Source organism: Giraffa tippelskirchi, chromosome 1 (assembly GCF_054371585.1).
Source record: "Giraffa tippelskirchi isolate mGirTip1 chromosome 1, T2T-mGirTip1v1.2.pri, whole genome shotgun sequence".
Classification (NCBI taxonomy): domain Eukaryota; kingdom Metazoa; phylum Chordata; class Mammalia; order Artiodactyla; family Giraffidae; genus Giraffa; species Giraffa tippelskirchi.
This window is the reverse complement of record NC_137275.1, coordinates 177,995,065-178,017,224: the sequence shown is the minus strand read 5'-3', so window position 1 is coordinate 178,017,224 and position 22,160 is coordinate 177,995,065. Positions and strand designations below refer to the sequence as shown.

General features: G+C 39.0%; 1 protein-coding gene and 1 long non-coding RNA gene across 7 annotated transcripts in view; one reads left to right on the top strand and one right to left on the bottom strand.

Annotated features, from left to right (window-relative positions):
* The window catches only part of RECK (reversion inducing cysteine rich protein with kazal motifs), a 78,096-nt gene that overhangs the window by 55,556 nt on the left and 380 nt on the right, over window positions 1–22,160 (bottom strand). For 2 of the 6 annotated variants that reach the window (XM_081508679.1, XM_081508690.1), the window contains exons 2-5: window positions 7,532–7,590; window positions 4,758–4,832; window positions 3,836–3,872; window positions 1,047–1,132 (exon numbers count right to left, since the gene is read on the bottom strand). In XM_081508679.1, the coding sequence (XP_081364805.1) occupies window positions 1,047–1,132; window positions 3,836–3,872; window positions 4,758–4,832; window positions 7,532–7,590 (257 nt within the window). Of the gene's footprint in view, window positions 1–1,046; window positions 1,133–3,835; window positions 3,873–4,757; window positions 4,836–7,531; window positions 7,591–22,160 lie in introns of all 6 variants that reach the window. The other 4 variants (XM_081508728.1, XM_081508717.1, XM_081508697.1 and 1 more) reach the window with 3 other exon arrangements.
* LOC145513549 (uncharacterized) lies at window positions 7,846–21,583 on the top strand. Its single transcript, XR_014059488.1, has 2 exons — window positions 7,846–9,623; window positions 20,921–21,583. It is a non-coding gene; the product is annotated as an uncharacterized LOC145513549 (long non-coding RNA).

The following is a 22,160-nucleotide window of genomic DNA, read 5'->3' as shown; positions in this document are numbered from 1 at the left end:
AAGTATGTACTTTCCATAAAAAACAAGCCAAAACACATCTGCTGAGGAGTGGCTGTTCTTCCGTATGATAACAGTCCCCAATTAGAAATATAGTCCCAGAGCCATGGGCTCTGGTTCCTTTTTCTATTTCCTCCTCTTCTATTACCTAGGCTCATGCAGTTCTTAATAGACCAGCTGACAAGGACAGGGAAAGCGAGAAGTAGAATGGACTGGCAACTATTCTGTGTCCCACGAGACACACTACAGTTCAAATCCTCTACAACTCAGTTTCACCTCAATGCCTGCAGGAGAACAGCAGATAGTTAGGCTGTGTGCTGCCCAAAGAGTGTGGTTCAGTGGTCTGTATGAAAGCGAAGGTGTCTCATATACTCTTGTTCAAAGACCAGTCACTAGAAGAAGAAAATAAGACAAGGCTTTGCAGCTGCAGTTTCAAGGCCAGTTAAGAGTGCTCCCACCACTTGGAATAAGAGGAGCCTGGAGACCAGTTTCACCACAGCACTCTGACGAATCACTATGAGCATACAGTGAGGAAGAGTTCAGGGGTCTAACTTGATTCAGATCTGAGATATATCAAATCAGAGAGAAGTCATAAATCACTGTAGGAGTCATGCTCACCTGAGAAGCAGAGAAGGAATAAAGAACACAGTCAGAGTAAATCCATGATGAAAGACAGAGGGAAGATAAAAGCAAAATAAGCCAACTGTGTCAACTGCTTTCATCCAAGCATGCCTGAAATCTATACCACTATTTGGAGTCGTTTAGCACTGATTAAGCATGACCATAGGCAGAGTACAAAAGTCCTTGATTTCAGTAACATTTTTTCTTTGTGTGGCAGAGAGAAGTTAAAGCACAAGAGAAGGCTGAGAGTCTTACATGCAGCAGACATAACTGAAAAAGCAGCATGTCTAAAAGGAAATGGTCTATGCAAGGAATGCTAAGTTTGCAGCTGCTATGGGTCATCTCTCCAGAAATACGCAAGATCCAAGACACAGCTAAAACTCAAACTATACTCCACTCTGCTTAAGAGCCTCATTGCCAAATGTTACCTGCTTGCATGCCTGTCGACATTCCAAGGTAATAGCCAGTTCACAGCAGCCTAAGCCAACCCAGCCATCAGACTTCTTAAACACACCTTAAAAACAAAATGTTCAAATGTTTTGGTCATAAGAAGTGACAAAACAAACTGGTTCAAGGATACCACTCAAATCAAAGCAAGTTTCCGTAAGAAAACTAGCTTAGATAGCAGGGTCTCAAAAGTATGAAGCCCCTCCTCCCATCCTGACTCTCAATGCTCAGTCTTCTCAGGGTCCCTCACAGCCTAATTACTAGGTCCTTTGTTTTTTCTCTCTTCTCCCTGCTCACCTTAAATTCTCTTTAGCTCATTCTCCCTCTAAGATAAACAGAATCTCTAGAGGACATACAGGTTAAGGAATGCAATGACTTCTTTCGCCTCTGGACTGTGAACCAGAGGCAGGACTCCTATTAATAACTTAATAAGCAAGCAAACAAAACAGGGCATGAGTATTACTGTATTCAAAATACCTAGAATAGCATAAAACCCACGATGCTGTTTAACAATTGATACTTAATAAATAGACAGGAACATCTCCCATGAGCCATGACTGATCTTGATAGGTACACTTTACTGTGGGGCAAAATGACTATACTGATGCAATTCATGCACAGTAGCTATTTCTCCAACCAATTACAGTGATACCAAAAGGTGGCAAAATTACAAAAAGAGTTCTAATGCAATTTTAAGATCCCTTTTTGCAATCATAAATGTCAATGAATAACTCCTAGATAAAATTAGGAGATATAAGTAATGATTATGATAAAAGAAGATTTACTTGTAGGAATGCTGTAAATTCCTTATCTCTTTTAAGAAATGCTTTATGCTGCTTCCATGTAATACACAAATCTGCAAATTCACATGTACATTAAATTATTTCCATTTAAAAAAAATTTCAGGGATTCAAGGCAAAAGGTAACATAGTTCTCTACACAAAACTAAGACCTAATATAAAAAACAGAAGCATTCCACTAAAAAAACAAACAAAAGCAAACAAATGGCCCATGGACAAACAAAGCTCTCAAAATATAATCATAAACCATCCCAACTGTTAAAACTGGCTAAGAATACCGCATATCATAAGATTCTATATCCCGGTATGTTTAAATGGTATTAAAGGGCAGCAGACTCCCATCTAGTCCCACTGCCTAATATAGTTTCCTCTTGATCTTTGCTGCTTGCTACTCAGAATCACGCATATTCTATTAAGAATTTTGAATGGAATCAATGTAGGTCATAAACTCTGTGAACTTTTATACCATAATGCAGTATACTGCTATTTTCACATATCCAGTACCTTTTGTGTGTTAGGCGCTTAGTTATGTCTGACTCTTTGCAACTCCATGGACTGAAGCCCTCCAGGCTCCTCTGTCCATGGAATTCTCCAGGCATGAATACTGGAGCAGGTTGTCATTCCCTTCTCCAGGGGATCTTCCCAATCCAGAGACAGAACCTGCATCTCCCATATTGCAAGCAGATTCTTTACCGTCTGAGCCACAAAAGGAGCTCTTACCTCTTAGAAAATATTAAATTACTCAACAAGCAACTACATTCACTGAATCTTTACTATATACAAAGCCCTTTATCAGGTATTTTGTGGGCTAACAAATAGATAAAAATATATGATTTATCCCTTTATGGAGATTACAGTTTGGTAGGAACAATATACACACATATATAATTACAGACACTAGGTAGAGGGATAACTAGGTGAACAAGCAAGGACGTGAGCAATTCCAGGAGGGAAATCGTTCAATTTGCTTGAAATGAAAACTTTCAACAGTGTGAAAACCTTTAGAATTCAGAGAAATGTAAGCTATACTCCCTTTTTTCAAGGCACTGGCTTTAACCAGGACTGGAAAATGAGCTCTAATCCTAGGAGATCAGGAATGCCAGATGAGGGAGTTTGGGCTTTATTCAATTTAAGTGGATAGCCCCTGAGGGAGTTTTTTTTGAAGAGGGTGGGAAAGACAGCTATGGTGTGTTGAAACATGAGTTATGAGGTTACTGCAATAATCTACCCCAAAAGTGTAATAATAAAGGCTTGAACTAGGAATAGCAAGGATGGATGCAAGATTTTACAAGAGGGTGAACGAAGCTAAAAAGAAAAAACATTCAGATAATGACTTGAGGGTTTCCAGTCTAGTGTCATTCATAACAAAAAGCAATTATAAGATGAGTTTGGTTTTGAGTCATGCTACCTGGATGCAGAGATCCAAGTAGAGAAGACTAGAAGTCATGAATAATAACTTGGATTTGAAAATTATCTTCTCAGAGCTGAGTAGATAACAGTTCTGGGAAGAAATGTGGTTACCAGGGTGAGTGTGGAGAAAGAAGGGAAGAGGACCACACACAGGAACAGCCACGGTAGTTACAGGGGTGATGTGTATGTGTGTGTGTGGGTGGGGGGCGTGGGGATAAGAGAGGACAAAGTCACAAAGCCAAGGCGAAGTCACAAGGAGGTAGTGGTCAATATATCAACTGTCACATGGAAGTCAAAAAGAATAAGTACTGAGAAAAAGCTGTAAGATCTAGGAACCAAGAGATCTTGGTGATCTTTCAAAGCCCAGTTTCAATAGAACAGTTGAAGTGGAAACAAGAGTACCATAAAGGACTGAGTGAATGAGAATAAATTATACATTTGAAAATTTAGATGCCTCCAAGAAGGAGAGGATAGAAATCCAAGGGTATATATTAGGTTACAGGACTATGACACAGATTTTACAATCACAAAATAAGTTTTAATGTTACACTATTGCTTACCTGGCAAAGATGAATTCATACAACTCCAAATGTCAACCTAAAATTGTAATCACCAAAAGACTTTTATGTAGAAACCAGTTTCGAAATATAATTTCTACAGAAATTACGTATAGCTAATTTGATTATGTCTGTCTCTATACAATCAATGATCTAGAAGCATCAACCAGCTATCTGGGGAAGAAAAAATTGAAATGAGATGTAAAAATACTGCTTGCTGTTTTCCCAACTTCCCATCTGGGATACTAAGGACAAGTATGGTTACTCAGGATGTTTACTGGAATAACTGTTTCCAAGCACAGAGATAAAAGTGCCTGTTGAGTGACTAAAGTAAAATATGTCAGTCAGAACTGTTTGATCATCAACTTTCCAATTTAACCCAACCTATGTTATCTAAACAGGCTTTCACATGCCAGGTCAGACTTTCTTAGCTTGGCCATGAGCATCCCAAACATGGGATGATCCATGCATTAGAGACATTTTAAGTTACATTATTCAGACAGGCATGCAATGTAGCTATAGTACACCAGAAAATGAGAAGACAGAAGTAATGAGGAAATCACACATTTTCCCTGACCCTAAATCTGACTTTTTAAAAATTAAAATAAATATAAGATTTAGTTATTATGCTTTTCATAAAATTGTCAAAATATAATAAGTAAAATTCTCAATTTCAGATAAATTATTATTATGAAATTTAAAGACCAGAACATATTTTTATATAATACTGTTTTTATACCTACATCATAAACAACAAAAGATGAAAGCAATTTGTATGAAGATCTTTTTAAAGTATCCAGTTAAATCTAACATTTTACTCTGACCACAAACCCCAATCACACTGAAAAATTTGCTAAATCAAAAGTAACTCAATAGAGTGCTTCATTAGACAAAAACTTCCATAGTTAAGTTAAACAGTACCTACCATTGTTTCAGGGCAATAATCTGGGGCTCGCTGCAACAGATGTTTTAGTCGCGATTCACTTTTTGAGGAAAATATCTACTTGACAAAGACAAAAAAAAGTTTTACAGCATTTTTTCCAATAAGAAAAAAATGAGGAAAATTTTTATCCTCCAGGTTTATCAATTGTCTAGAATATTTTCCAATTTCCCTTCATAAATGTGCTTTATTATAAAACATCAGTCCTGACTTCTTGCTGCTGCTGCTAAGTCGCTTCAGTCGTGTCCGACTCTGTGCGACCCCATAGACGGCAGCCCACCAGGCTCCGCCGTCCCTGGGATTCTCCAGGCAAGAATACTGGAGTGGGTTGCCATTTCCTTCTCCAGTGCATGAAAGGGAAAAGGGAAAGTGAAGTCGCTCAGCCGTGTCCGACTCTTAGCGACCCCATGGACTGTAGCCTACCAGGCTCCTCCATCCATGGGATTTTCCAGGCAAGAGTACTGGAGTGGGGTGCCATTGCCTTCTCCGACTTCTTATATAAATTCAAATTCTAAAAGTTTTAATTCCAAATCTCCAACTGCCTTCACACAGTGGTTTTCATTGATAATTCAGCAACTTACTCCACTATCATCTTACTAACTTTCTACAGCCATCAAGCGCATTAGTATTCACTCCAACTCAAAACCTAAATACCAGTAGAATACCCTTTCTTCATTCCTTACTGATTGAAGAATTAAAGATTCCTTATTCCTGGCAATTCTTCTCACTGTTAGTGAGCTCTGCCAGTTTTAGCATCCTAGCCTCTCACTCCTCTGGTGATTGGGATGACTGACTTAACCTGATTGTTGAGTCTGACCAGGGAAAGTGAATCCAATTCTTACCTCTCTTCCTCTGCGAGTAAGTCTATCTGGAGTTTAGTGCATACCTGGAGATAAATGCTGTCTACATTCAGCATTTGTGTAAACTAGGAATAAAGTAATTTGGTCAGGGAAGAACTTGGTCAGGGAAGAATTTTTTTTATTAGGATGACTATAGGATTCACTTACTTTGCTACATTATAGAATTTCAAACACTTTAGATTTTAAGAAATTAGTCCTTGCCTGTTGCAAGTACCTCATAAAAATAATTTACCCTATGGAACATTAGTGGAAAAAACAAGAGGAAACAAAGCAAAAAGTCAGGAAAGGAGTGCTTCCAAAAGTAGGAGAGTTACTTTAAAAGCTCTCTTATGGTGACACCATCAATAGGTCATTTTTGCTTTTAAAAAGCTATTGTTCTGGCAGTAAATTTGCAGAACACTTACTCTGCTATAGTGTTTTGACATGAATTCTCTAGCAGCTATTTAGGTAAGACATCTTGTTATACTTAGAATATCTTGAAAAATCTTTTTAATCTCTGTTAGGTAGTGCTCTCATTTTTAGGAAGTAACAAAATCCAGATTATTACTTGAAAACTCCTCAAAAGATGATTGAGGTCATTAATTCTCAACTGGTAAGGCTACAACTACACAATCAAGATGATGAAAGAAAGGTAAAATATTATGAACAGTTATTGTCTCAGTGGAACTTGCCTTAAAAAAGTTCAAGCAGAAAAATTCAAAACTACAGAAAAGTTTCAAAGGTAGGAAATCAGTCCTGAATATTCACTGAAAGGAGTGATGCTGAAGGTGAAACTCCAATACTTTGGCCACCTGATGCAAAGAACTGACTCATCTGAAAAGACTCTGATGCTGGGAAAGACTGATGGCAGGAGGAGAAGGGGACAACACAGGATGAGATGGTTGGGTGGCATCACCGACTCGATGGACATGAGTTTGAGTAAACTCCGGGAGTTGGTGATGGACAGGGAGGCCTGGTGTGCTGCAGTCCATGGGGTCGCAAAGAGTCGGACAAGACTGAGCTACTGAACTGAACTAAACTGAGTACAATGAACACCCACATAAGCCTTCATCTAAATTCACCCATTATTAACATTTGCTTTAACTTTCTCTACATATGCAGGTTATTTTTATTACTTTGATGAAACATTTAGAATTCGTTACAGACATGATCATTCATTCCTAAATTCCAGCATGTATCTTCTAAGAATAAGGACACCATCCTAACTAACCACAATACAATCATCAGATTCAGTTCACAGCACTGGTAGGTACAATATTATTATAGCTCATATTTAAATTTCACCAATTTATCTCAATCATGTCATCTATAGCAGTCTTTTTTTTTTTTTTTAATTCCAGGACCCAATACAGAATTATGCACTGCATTCAGTTGTCATGTCTCTTTCGTTTTCTTTAATCTGGAAGTTTCTTATGTGTTCTTCGAGGCCTCAGTAACTGCAGCCTGCCAGGCTCCTCTGTCCACAGGATTTTCCAGGCAAGAACACTGGAGTGCAATGCCTTTTCCTACTCCAGGAGATCTTCCCAACCCAGGAATCAAACCCGTCTCTCTTGTGTCTCCTGTATTAGCAGGTGGGTTCTTTACCACTAGCACCACCTAGCAATTCCTGGGACGTTTCTTGACCTTTGTTTTTATAACATTGATATCTCTGAAGGGTACAGGCAGTTGTTTAGAGGACTATCCCTCAATCTGGGTTTGCCATATTGTTTCCTCAGGATTCAGGTTATGTATTTTGGGTAGGAATCCCACTTCAGATAACTGTGCTCCACCATGTTCACAGACTCATGTTAACTTGTTCCATTACTGCTGATGTGAACTGACCATTTAAGTGCTGTCCAACAGATTTCTCTGAAACAATTACACTAAATAATGTCCTTTATAATTATCATGCAAGCTTACCTGTTCACAAACATCACGGCACATCTGGTTATCCTTTGAATGATTACAACACAGTGCACCTAGGGAGAAAAAATAAACACCTAATATTGCCTACTGTTAAAACACAATGATTAAGCTAAGTCAGATGGTTACACAAACCACTTATTCAACAGATTATTACTATTATTATCCATTTTAACTCAACAAACCTTTGTTGCATACCTATTTCAAGTCAAAGATGGTGCTATTTGAGGACACGGTTTTTGCCCGTAAGAAGCTTGCAATCTAACAGGGGACACTGTCATTTAATAATAATTGCTACTATGTACTGTGTACTTTTCTTTTTTTTTTTTTAATACCCTTCCCCTTCAACAGAAACGCTGGGAGGGCAGGAAAAAACGACTAGTCTAGAAGTATTAATAAATGGACTGGTATTTGCACAATGGATTAAAAGATATCCATTCCACAGATTAACTGCCATATTAATAGACTCTAAATATACCTAGTCAACCCTGAAGGCAGTCTAAAGAGGTGAAATTCACCAGTGTTCACTACAAATAGATACTTGCTAAAATTTAAAGCACACCACACACTGCTGTCAGGGTTAAATCATTTTCCCCATTCCTTTCAGCATTATATACCTTGATACTTTCATGTTACCAGCCAACAACACACACCAGCTTCAGAAACTCAAGTTTTTGCCTCCAAGAGCTATAATCCTCCCTCCAAAAAGAATACGCCAAAACCAAATAAGACTATGAATCTGGGTTTGCTTAAGTGTTATGATACTGCTTTATAAAACTGTAATACCCAGATGTAGAGTTCTGCAGCAGATGATTTCGGAGTGTCTTACGTGCAAATAAACATAAAAAGTCACTTACAAGAGCAGAATAGAGCGTGCCTATACGGTCATCTTAAATAAAGCAGACAGCTTAACTGAGGCAGGACTAGAGAAATGTCTTTTCACTCGGTTCATCGCACTCCTGGACCAAAGTCCCTATTAAATAAAACCCCTTTGGTGGACTCTGCGTTGCGGGGGAAAGGGAGACGGTGCAGAGTATGGCGACCTACTGAGGCTTAGGAGCAGATGCGAAGATCTTGGCAAGGGCGGAGGGAGGACCAGGAGAGTTGGAGGAAGCCTCCTCTCGCCCAGAGAAGCGCCCAGAGGAGTGCCAGACTTCAGCTCCGAGCAAAACCTCGTCTCCGCAGCTCCCGAAAGAGAGGGAGCCGGGAAAACTTTCCAGAGCTGCTCCCCCACCCTGTCCCTCCACCTCCTCCTCGGATGAAACGCTAGCAGAGGCGCTAACGGTGCGGGGCCGGCCGCCCCTTCACCTGTCTGGCCACAGCGCCGGGTGGACTGGGGGCCTGGGGACCCGGGCCGGGCTGTACTGTGTACTTTTCATGTGCCAGAATTTTACTACTTGCTTTACGATTACCTCATTCAACCCTCAACAATTATCCTATGGACTATATTCTATTATTATACCTATAAAGGAAAGTTAAATGATAAAAAGATAGTGAATTTTGTTTTGGACATGTTAAATGTAAGTCTCCATTATCTCAGTGAAATAAATAAGAGATTAGGTTTGAAAACAAAAAGAGTTCAGCGCTTGAGGTGAGGTTGTATATGTCTCTGAATAGCCACTGTGGAGAACAAAGAAGCAATTATAAATGTTTCTCAAACTTTTTTCTATGAAACACTGTTTCATGATGTGTTAATATCTATTCCTCAAGAGAAAATGTTTCATGTCCAAATAAATTGGGAAACAAAGGATTAAAAAGTTACAGAGAATTTTTTAAAAAATTATTTTATTTTATTTTTATCCCCTGGAAAAGGGAATGGCAACCCACTCCAGTATTCTTGTCTGGAGAATCCCATGGACAGAGGAGCCTGGCAGGGCTACAGTCTATGGAGTCACAAAGAGTCAGACAGGACTGAGCGACTACACTTTAATACCACTTTTAATTTATTTTTTTAACACCAAAAACATTTTGCATTGGGGAATAGCCGATCTTAAATTCTTAAGAATTTGAGAAATTTCTTTCTCAAATCTGAGAAAATTCTTAAAGAGATGGGAATACCTGACCTGACTCCTGAGAAATCTGTATGCAGGTCAAGAAGTAACAGTTAGAACTGGACATGGATCAACAGACTGGTTCCAAATCGGCAAAGGAGTATGTCAAGGCTGTATATTGTCACCCTGCTTATTTAACTTATATGCAGAGTACATCATGAGAAATGCTGGGCTGGATGAAGCACAAGCTGGAATCAAGATTGCTGGGAGAAATAACAATAATCTTAGATATGCAGATGACACCATCCTTATGGCGGAAAGCAAAGAAGAACTAAATAGCCTCTTGGTGAAAGTGAAAGAGGAGAGTGAAAAAATTGGCTTAAAACTCAACATTCAGAAAACAAAGATCATGGCATCCGGTCCCATCAGTTCATGACAAATAGATGGGGAAACAATGGGAACAGTGACAGACTTTATTTTGAGGGGCTCCAAAATCACTGCAGATGGTGACTGCAGCCATGAAATTAACAGACACTTACTCCTTGGCAGAAAAGCTATGACCAACCTAGACAGCACATTAAAAAGCAGAGACGTTACTTTGCCAACGAAGGTCCATCTAGTCAAAGCTATGGTTTTTCCAGTAGTCATGTATGGATGTGAGAGTTGGACCATAAAGAAGGCTGAGCACCGAAGAATTGATGCTTTTGAGCTGAGGTGTTGGAGAAGACTGAGAGTCCCTTGGACTGCGAGGAGATCCAGTCAGCCAATTCTAAACAAAATCAACCCTGAATATTCACTGGAAGGACTGATGCTGAAGCTGAAACTCCTATACTTTGGCCACCTGATGCGAAGAACTGACTCACTGGAAAAGACCCTGATGCTGGGGAAGATTGAAGACAGGAGGAGAAGGGGACAACAGAGGATGAGATGGTTGGATGGCATCACTGACTCAACAGATATGAGTCTGAGTAAGCTCTGTGAGTTGGTGATGGACAGGGAAGCCTGGCGTGCTGTAGTCCATGGAGTCACAAAGAGTCAGACATGACTGAGTGACTGAACTGAAGTGAATAGCCAATCAATAATGTTGTGACCGTTTCAGGTGAACAGTGAAGGGACTCAGTCATATACATACATGTATCCATTCTCTCCCAAACCCTGCTCCCATCCAGGCTGGCACATAACACTGGGCAGAGTTCCATGTGCTATACAATTGGTTTTTGTTGGTTATCCATTTTAAATATAGCAGGGTGTACATAACTTCCCAAAGTCCTTAACTATCCCTTCACACAATCCCCAACCATAAGTTCGTTTTCTAAATCTGTGAGTCTCTGTTTTGTAAGTAAATTCATTTGTATCATTTCTTTTTAAGATTCCACATATAAGGGATGTCATATATTTTTCCTTCTCTGACTTATTTCACTTGTATGACACTCCCTAGGTCCACCCATGTTGCTGCAAATGGCCTTATTTCATTCTTTTTAATGGCCGAGTAATATTCCATTGTATACATATATGCGTGTGTACATGTGTGTATATAGATATATATACACACCGCATCTTCTTTATCCATTCCTCTGTCAATGGACATTTAAGCTCTTTCCATGTCTTGGCTGTTGTAAACAGTGCTGCTTTGAACACTGGGGTGTATGTATCTTTTCAGGCCATGATTTTCTCTGGATATATGCCCCTGAGTGGGATTGCAGAGTGATATGAAAGCTCTAGTTTTCGTTTTTTAAGGACCCCCCATACTGTTCTCCATAGTGGCTGTAACAACTTACATTCCCACCAACAGCAGCAAGCGGGTTCCCTTTAAAGAGAATTTCTTACTGGACTTGATGAAACCTTTAATATATTAATATGCATCATTAATCTCCTAAAAGGGATCTAAGTAGACAATTTCTCAGAGCACAGGATATTTTTCTCATGCCACTTATTTTAAATCTCAGCATGCCAATTTGAGAAACATCACAGAAAAGGAAAAATGTTGCCAAGCAGCATTATGGGCCCAGAAAAATTAATAAATTAGTGATATAGATAATCAGCAGAGGCATGTCATTATTCTAGAATGAAGCTAACTGGAAAAAAAGATAAAGCTGAATTGATCAGGGGCTGTTTGTAGAGTGCTAAATCAAAAGTGACAAGGACATGAAAATATTGCATTTCAGGCAGCTAGATCCAATACAATGCCTATATATGTGTGTATGTACATATATACACACACATAGATATCAATCTCTTTAAATGAAATCTATATAATTTCAGAATATAAAATAGATGACAGCAGAGCTTTTTTGATTGAAGGTAAGATTGGTATTGGGGAGAAATGAATGAATAAAAAAGATTCTCTACCTCTTACCAACATCCTTTTAAGCTCAAAACTGATATTGTTAATCCATAAAACAATAACAGGGAATATGATATTACTGGAGAAGGCACTGGCGACCCACTCCAGTACTCTTGCCTGGAAAATCCCATGGATGGAGGAGCCTGGTAGGCTGCAGTCCATGGGGTCGCTAAGAGTTGGACACGACTGAGCGACTTCACTTTCCCTTTTCCCTTTCATGCATGCATTGGAGAAGGAAATGGCAACCCACTCCAGTGTTCTTGCCTGGAGAACCCCAAGGACAGGGGAGCCTGGTGGGCTGCCGTCTATGGGGTCGCACAGAGTCGGACACGACTGAAGCAACTTAGCAGCAGCAGCAGCTACAGTTTAGTTTCATAAAACACTATCGTGTGGCACGCTTTCTAATGCTATATGGAAAAAGGTGTCTTAAAGTTTTAACATTTGACTTAAAAATTCTGAAAAAGTGAAAAAGTGAAAGTGAAGTTGCTCAGTCATATCTGACTCTTTGCAACTCCATGGACTGTAGCCCGTCAGGCTCCTCCATCCATGGGATTTTCCAGGCAAGAACACTGGAGTGAGTTGCCATTTTCAGCATATAGAAATTCCATTTAAGTTTCAGAAATTAAAAAATCCCTTGTTTATAGGCTGTAGCTACCTTCTTGGAAGCACTGAATTCAAGGATGGGCCCAATCGCTAATGAGACTTTCTCACAACACCCCTCTCTTCTCTGCCATGCCACACCATGCTGAACTCCCTCCCTTCTAGATCCTGTTAGGTCCCCAGCCTCATTAGAATGAAGAAGACAAGCAAGAAAACAAAGGTGAGGGCAGAAGATCTTCTATGTGACACCGATGTGATCTTTTGAAGTGCTCAAGTTGTTGCCACTTTCTACTATCTTCCAATACAAAGGTCACATGAGGGCAGAAAATCCACCTGATGGACAGCAAAGATAACTCAGGATAATACATGATCCCCATAAGCACAGGCTTAGCAAAAAGTAAACAGGCAGGCAAAAGTCTGACTTGGACCTAGAAATTTTTGGAAAAAAAGTTTCTTGGAGCAAAGGTCTATTTAGAACAGAAACATGAAATATGTCACAATTAAAACTCCAATAACAATGAAAGGTTTGTTAAAAATATAATGGTTTATTTTTTCCTATTTACTAGTGAAGGTCAAATTTATAGTGGGGTGACCCCCAAAGTTAAATTTTTAAAATAATTCACTTTTTCATTAAGAAATCCCAAAATCTGGAAAAGAAGAAAAATGATCTAATATTCCCACTGTCCTGTCAGAACGTGTATTGACATTTTGACATATTTCTTTCTAGTCTTTCCAAAAGCCTTCTGAAATTTCTGACAAAATGGATTAGAGAGCAGCCTGAAGTCTTCTAGTAGTAATGCCCTTCCCCCTCCTAACCAAGCATTCCTCTGTAATAATACATTTCCTCTCTTGAGAGGAACTGCCACCCTCCTAGAACAGGATAGGGGACCTATATACATCACGTTTTCCACACTTTATTTATGACCTTAGTCATCATTATATTTGTACACATTTTTCTTTCTTTGAAACAACAAAAACTTACTAGACTCTTAAACACTGTATACTTTTAAAGAAATGTCTACAAATAGACATTAAGTCATATGCCTTCATTAAGAATGAGGGCAAATGATTCAAATGCAATTAATGTGGCAATTAAAGGTCTTTGTCTTTTCAGAGCTTTTAAAATGGATTAATTGGGTCATTCAACAGTTAGAGTACAAAAAACTCTCCAAGGCCTAATGTTTTATACAAAAGAAGACAGTGAATTCTAGAAATGCTTTGTTTTTATAATTTGATTCTAACCTAATTTCTGGTTCTTCAAGAATAGTTTAAAACTGGTTATTTTCATAAAATGGAATTGAACAGATAAAGGTAAATTAGTTCAAAATAACACTTGATATTGACAGGATGAAAATAAATAGCACAGATATCATCCTTAATAAAGACATAAGGATGTGTCATATTTTGCATTCTTATTTCAAAACTCTGAAAATATAAAATTAATAAAAACCCAAAACTGATTACTAAAAGCCAAGTATATTGGGTTTAAGAAGGTATTAGTGTAACCTAGAAATATTTGAGCAGAATTACGCAGTAATTAGAAACATCAAGGGTTGGCTGCTGGTTTGGGCCATGTGCCTACTAAAGACAGGCAAGTAATCGGGAAGCACATGTTCCAGCCACAAGGGAAAAATGCAACTTCTGAGACCAACTAGCATTTGAAAAAACAATTACACACCCTAATCTAAAACTAAAATATTCATAGAATTATAGGATATTTGAAGTTAAAAGAGATTTTGCTACAGAAGCCTCCCAAAACCTCAATTTGGTTAATGAAAAGCCAGTATTGTTTTCTTTTCTAAAGAAAATAAAGATTCCTTCTAATTAATGTATTTTTAGAGAATTACTAAAACAGAATATATATATCCTGTACTACTGAAAGGGAATAAACTAAATCTGAGCTGATACTGCAAAAGCAAAAAGGTCATTCCAAATAAAAAAGGTATGTTAATTTTAAAAATCTTATTTTCAAATTTTTATTTCCAAAACAGCCTGGAAATTGACCATCCCTTAAAAACATTTAAATGACAACTGCAACTTTAACTTATAAATGCATTCTTACAATTGTCACATTTTTCCCTTGGAAGATGGATATGTGCCTGTGTATATACATAAAATATATCGTCAGCCAAGAAAGAGCCAAGAGTAAAATGATTATCTATATACCCACTACCTGGATTCAACACTGCACCTTCTTCTTGACTCATTTACAAGTTACAGATATCCTCCATTGCTTGCCTCAAACTGTACTGCTACAACTGCCGATTAGGTTCATTCTCTTCTGTTATCAATATGACTGCCAGATTAATTTTTTAAATTACTTTTCATGATGTCACTCTTTTAATCAAGGGTCCACAACAGCTTCCTGCTATTTCAGTTCTAAATTTTCTTAAGTCTTCTTCTTACCTCCCCTTCCCTGATCTTCTATTATTTTTTAACAAGGAAAGCCTATATTTATATAATAATACCTTGAACACAGCCTTCTGCCTGTAATGTTTAGTGCCCTCTTTCCAGCTGACATAAATCCCAAACATCTTTCAAGGCTTAAAATTAAGTTCCATCTCAACTCTAAGTAAGCCTTTCTTCTCTAACAACTCCAGGCCATGTTGTTTTTTTGGTTAATGTCCTACTATTCCAGTCAGAACTGAAAACTTTAACACTTAACTCTAATAATTTCATGTGTGTACTAATGGTATTTCCAGACTGAATGTGAACTTCTTGTACACAATTTAGCACAGTGCTCAGCTCAAAAAATTTTCTTATTCACTGGATAATAAGTAATAATTTCCTACTTATGCAACGTATTTTTAATCAGAAAAAAATGTACAAATAATAAGTAATAATTTCCTACTTATGCAACGTATTTTTAATCAGAAAAAAAAGTACGAAAAGTTTATTTCTCCCACTGTACCACTGTCATACCACATTTCCCGTGGTGACCAAGACATAATTTAGCAAACATTGTAAGAATTATTGACCCAGGACAAAAGATAGGCTGGACCCAATCATATGCACAGGCATACAGGTACATACCCAGAGGGTGGTGGGCTCTACAGATAATCAGGTCAAGATGAGCTGGAGCTGAGGAAGTTTTATGGTGCAGAGAAACCATGAGTAAGAGGAAGCTGGTGGTAGAGAATGGGAAAGGTAAGAGATGTACAGAGACAAGCTATGAGAGACAGAGGGAGACAGTCTCTAAAAGTAGTCTTGGTTCCTGGCAGCTTTCCAGTTCCCACAGCAGTCCCTGAGGTTGTGCTCAATTTCCTATCCTTGGATTTCCATGTTCCCTGTTAGATGCTATCTAGCTAGCTCCCTACTCCTGAGCTACCTTGGTTTATGTTCTTTTGGGGGTCAAAAGACCCTAAACACATTATCATACATCATTATGAAACAACTAAGCAAATGACTCCTCAGATCCACCCCCACCCCACAGACGCTAATAGCCAGTATTCTCGGATAATTCCCTTCTCCATTCTATGCCATCTATTCCCATCTATAAAACGAGGGATCTCAAAGAATTTGTGTCTGGCTCCCAGTGATATATTCCATGGTCAAAATGTTTCTCTTAAAACTTATTACACTTTTCTTGAAGTCTTCTTCATGTAAGTTACGTGCTCTACATTATGTACTACATATTTGACTAAATCGCATGATTTTTCCTCAAATATATTCAGATTTAGAATATAAATGGATATGTACTAATATAACTACACAGTACTAGTAATGCAGATATTACACACTTTTTGGTGATATTTAATGTCTGATATTCTCACTAAATCATAAACCCCTTGAAAGCAGAGACCACGTCTGTTTTTGTTTACCACATTATGTACCTAATGCCTGTCACAGTGTCTGGCACTATTAACCCCTCAACGAATATTTGCTGAATGGAATACTTACAGGTATGACATTTAATTTAGTAAGCAATGGACCAAGGGGAGTTATTCCTAATATCCACCTTAAACATATATGAAAACAGAAATTTTGATTCTCTTCCTGACTCACCTGCCAAACCTCCAACTTACTTCTCCCCCTTGTCTTGACCTCAGTAAATAGCAACATTTTCCACTAAGTTGCTCAAGGTGAAAATCTAGAAATGATATTTAATTCCTGCTTTCCTCACTTTCCACATCCAATCCATTAGTAATATATTCTGAATTTGTCCTCTTTAATCTCCACCATCACTCTAAGAATTATCTCCTGCTTCAATTACTACAGTGGCCTAATAGTTCTGCTTTTATTCCTACCCTCTTACAATAACTTTTTTTTTTTATTCAGCAGTCAGTGTGATCTAAAACAGAAATGAAAGCATACATCTCTTAAAGGTCCACTGGTTTCTATTTGCACATACAATAATATCCACAATCCTTATGTGGCTTTTTGCAAGGCTCAGTACTACCTGCATGTGTGTGTGCTAAATCGCTTCAGCTGTGTCCGACTCTCCTGAATTCAGTTCAGTTCAGTTGCTCAGTTGTGTCCGACTCTTTGTGACCCCATGGACTGCAGCATGCCAGGCCTCCCTGTCCATCACCAACTCCCGGAGTCTGCTCAGACTTATGTCCATCAAGTCAGTGATGCCATCTAACCATCTCATCCTCTGTCGTCCCCTTCCCCTCCTGCCTTTAATCTTTTCCAGCATCAGGGTCTTTTCCAATGAATCAGTTTTTCGCATCAGATGGCTAAAGTATTGGAGTTTCAGCTTCAGCATCAGTCCTTCCAGTGAATATTCAGGACTGATTTCCTTTAGGATTGACTGGTTGGATCTCCTTGCTGTCCAAGGGACTCTCAAGAGTCTTCTCCAACACCACAGTTCAAAAGCATCAATTCTTCGGTGCTCAGCTTTCTTCACAGTCCAACTCTCACATCCATACACGACTACTGGAAAAACCATAGCTTTGACTAGATGGACCTTTGTCAGCAAAGTAACATCTCTGCTTTTTAATGTGCTGTCTAGGTTGGTCATAGCTTTTCTGCCAAGGAGTAAGTGTCTGTTAATTTCATGGCTGCAGTCACCATCTGCAGTGATTTTGGAGCCCCCCAAAATAAAGTCTGTCACTGTTTCCATTGTTTCCCCATCTATTTGTCATGAACTGATGGGACCGGATGCCATGATCTTAGTTTTCTGAATGTTGAGCTTTAAGCCAACTTTTTCACGCTCTTTCACTTTCAACAAGAGGCTCTATAGTTCTTCTTCACTTTCTACCGTAAGGGTGGTGTCATCTGTGTATCTGAGGTAACTGATATTCCTCCCAGCAATCTTGATTCCAGCTTGTACTTCATCCACCCTTGGCATTTCGCATGATGTACTCTGCATATAAGTTAAATAAGCAGGGTGACAATATACAGTCTTGATGTACTCCTTTCCCGATTTGGAACCAGTTTGTTGTTCTGTGTCCAGTTCTAACTGTTGCTTCTTGACCTGCACACAGATTTCTCAGGAGGCAGGTCAGGTGGTCTGGTATTCCCATCTCTCCAAGAATTTTCCACAGTTTGTTGTGATCCACACAGTCAAAGGCTTTGGTATAGTCAATAAAGTAGATGTTTTTCTGGAACTCTCTCACTTTTTCGATGATCCAATGGATGTTGGCAATTTGATCTCTGGTTCCTCTGCCTTTTCTAAAACCAGCTTGAACACCTGGAAGTTCACAGTTCTTGTACTATTGAAGGCTGGCTTGGAGAATTTTGAACATTACTTTGTGAGCGTGTGAGATGAGTGCAATTGTGTGGTAGTATGAACATTCTTTGGCATTGCCTTTCTTTGGGATTGGAATGAAAACTGACCTTTTCCAGTCCTGTGGCCACTGCTGAGTTTCCCAAATTTGCTGGCATATGGAACGCAGCACTTTCACAGGATCATCTTTTAGGATCTGAAATAGCTCAACTGGAATTCCATCACCTCTACTAGTTTTTTTTGAAGTGATGCTTCCTAAGGCCCACTTGACTTCACATTCCAGGATGTCTGGCTCTAGTCCAGTGATCACACCATCGTGGTTATCTGAGTCATGAAGATCTTTCTGTATAGTTCTTCTGTGTATTCTTGCTACCTCTTCTTAATATCTTCTTCTTCTGTTAGGTCCATACCATTTCTGTCCTTTATTGTGCCCATCTTTGCATGAAATGTTCCCTTGGTATCTCTAATTTTCTTGAAGAGATCTCTAGTCTTTCCCATTCTATTGTTTTCTGACTCTCCTAGCCCTGGCTAATTTACCTGCTCACTATGTTGCAATCACACTGACTTTCAGGTTCTTCTTGCTTCAGGGCCTGTGCATTTTCTGGTCCCCACCCTGATCTTTCCTAAGGACAGCACCTTTGGTCTTTAGATTTCAGTTCGGAACTTTATCCTCTCAAAGAAGCTTTTCTTAACATCATTATGTAAAGAACCACTTCTCACTACTCACACAATTCTTTATGCTACCCTCCAGTTTCCTTCACAGCATATTTATCACTACTAGAAATCATTTTATCTATCTGTTTATTTTCTATCACCGACTCAATCAACATGAATCTGAGCAATCTCTGGGAGATAGTGAAAGACAGGGAAGCTCCAGTCCATGGGGGCAAAGAGTTAGACATGACTTAGTTACTAAACAACAGTCTATTCCCCCTCTACTAGAAATCTAAGCCCCTTGAAAGCAGTAACCCTGAACCTAAAACAGTGCCTGATATACAGTTAGGCATGCAAATTTTTTTGAATAAACTCTTGCAGTATCTATTTTGCTCTTTTAAAAAACCACCTGTTTGACATCATTCCACTTTCTTCAAAAAGTGGCAAAGGGTGAAAGGTATGATTAATGAAAGACTGTTTAAATCTACAACTATAAGACAGGAACTTTTAGTAGCACACCAGAATAAACTGTTATATCTCGTTTCTCACCAATTTTAGCTCCTTTTACAGTGTGGGCCAAGATAGTTCTGTTTGAAAGGAAAGAGAATCTGTTTCTTATTACATTCCTCCAGATAGGCGGTCACTTTTTCTAACTTAAAATTCATCACATTCTTTTTCAGGATTCTAGGCTGTTACATAATTTCTTAAATGTCAACTTATTGAAACTTAGATCTTAATGCTACATCTTTCTCTCTTTAGTACTATTAGAAAATATCTTAGATAGAAACAGAGCTACTATCAGGTGCCATGACACACAGATTCTGAGACTGTAGCACAGGGTTCCAGCCCATCCTTCAAAGGAAACACTAGAGGTGCTGGGGAGGAGAGTTGGGGGTCAAGGAGACCAGAAAGTACACTGTGGAAGTGTGGCGTTACTCCAATGTACAGGGTGTGGCCAAACTTCACAAGAGATAATAACTAGCAAGTCAAATCATTCCTTCCCTGTCCTCCAACAGGAATGAAATCTCCAAATCAGAACAGATAAAACTTGTAAAATGCTTTATACCAGAGGACACAAGATTACCCAACCTTGGATGGGGTAAGGAGATGAGAACGAAGACTGAGCAGGAATACAAGTCAGGCTTTTATTGAAACACAATTTAATATTGTTTTCTTAATTTTTGTCTAGGATTGAAGAACATTTTCCACAGTTTATACAAATACACAGTGGAAGCCTTTGTTCATTATATTACTCAATGTCCTTTATGTAAGGAAGCAGGCAATATATGCCTAAGAATTTAGTACAAGAGACAATTCTCACTTTTACATCAAACTTGGGGGTTTTTCTTTTTACCAAACAATGCAAATTCTGTGTTGTCATGGACGTTTTGAACTGGTAGGGCCTTTAGAAATCTGCTAGCCCAGAATTTCCTAAATTGGGATTGAGGTGCTATGAAGAAAAAAACAGCTCTTTAAGCAAACAAATTTCTTTCTTTCTTTGCATAACAATTTTACTGAGATAAAAGTCATGTTAAATTAACAAAACAAGGAGACCACTAGACTGAGGTGGCGTCAATTCCTTAGTAGCTTACCTAAGTAAACCAAAACTTAAGCTTATAATGCCCAAGGTTAAGAAATCAGAATCTTAAGGACAATCAATCAGGAACAGTCACCTGGGCTTTCCCAAATAAGACACCTGCTCAAACTATAGCCGTCTCCACCTTTTCTATAAAAGTCCTTCCTGAGCTCCTGTTACTTTCCATTTGGCACTGTCCAAATTCAAATTGATTTTTGCTCAAATAAACTTGCAATTTTAATATGACCGTGTCTATCTTTTAACAGTAACACATTATAAAATTCATCCTTTTAAAGTGTACCATTCAGTTGTTTTTAGTATATTCACAGAATTGTACTCACTATTTTTCAATTTCAAACATTTTCATCAGCCTGAGAAGAAACCTCATACTCATTACCAGTCATTTCCCCATTTCTCCATTCTCCCACCAACAAGTTTCTTAACCACAGGAATCTTTGCAAATTAGTGTGAACCTAACCTGTTTGTGAATTTATGAGAGAGGGGTACAACGTACAGTGTTTCCCAAACTTATTTAATAGCTAATATGCAGGTATTACCTCAATTAATTATCACAATAAAAATCTATGAGAATCTTTATATACAATAAATGTGGATATTAAAGCACAAAGAATAAAGCTAACAAAATTTGTTCAAATATTCTTAACTATATTTTACTCTACTATTTCCCACAGAACTGACCAGCTGTGGGATAGTAGGCAACTAGTTTTCTAATGAACCAAAACTTTGAAAGTGCTTTAATTCACTTTCTTTAACTTAAAGAGAAAAATAGGGCCGAGGAAAGTAGGGCTATATTTGATTTAGCCCCAAAAATACAGCATTCTTTCTTCCTCCTTTGATTTGTCTAATTGACAGCTTTGTTAGGACTCAATTATAATTAACTATATAACCGCAGGCTCCTGACAATTCTCTCCCAACTTTAAATACTCTTGACTTAAACAAAATCCTTTAACTCTGTAAGCTACCTTGAAACCTGTTGAGGCTGATTTTGCCCTTTCTGATTTTGCTCTTCTCCTCCATTTTCGCATGTATAAATCCCAGCCATCTTTTAATATCTAGTGAAGCTGAGGCATCACTCAATTTTCTTCCCAACCTGAGTGGACATCATTATCTCTCCCTGTGTGCACTCCCAGCCCTCATCGCTTCATCTGGATACTTCTGCCTGGAATTGGAGCCGCTCTTGTCTTGTGGCACCCCACCCCCTAGCTAAAGCTGCTGGAGGGCAGGAGTTGGCAACAATTACTAAAACCCAGCACGTGGGAGACACTCAGTAAGCACTAAACAGCTTCCTATCCACTTGTGGTCTAATTCCTCCAGAGCAAGAACAAAACTCTCCTCAAGTCAGCCCCCACAGTGAGAGTTCCCTGATTTCTAACCTCTCTCCTGCCAGAGCCCAGCGCTGTCTTGGACACAATGCATACCCACAGCGAACAGCAGCAGAATCGGATTTAGAAGACTTGGACCTAGTCTCTGCCTAAGACTTCAGAAGGCACTCAGGCTGTAAGGCACATAAGTGCTCGCTGCCCGAGGTCGGCCCTTCTGAACCGAGAGTCAAGTAACAAGCAACAGTAAGTGGCCAGGGCGGCGGTAAGGCGGCAGCCCCTCCAAAATCCCGTCCCACCCTCGCGACGGTCCTGGGCGAAGGCCTTTCACGCTCTTAGGACAGAGACCCGAGCCGGATGAGGGGATACGGGCTGAGCTGAGGGCTCCTGTTCGGTGGGTGACAGAGGAAGGCCTCGAACCCAGGTCACCGCTCCCAGTTCAGGGGATCT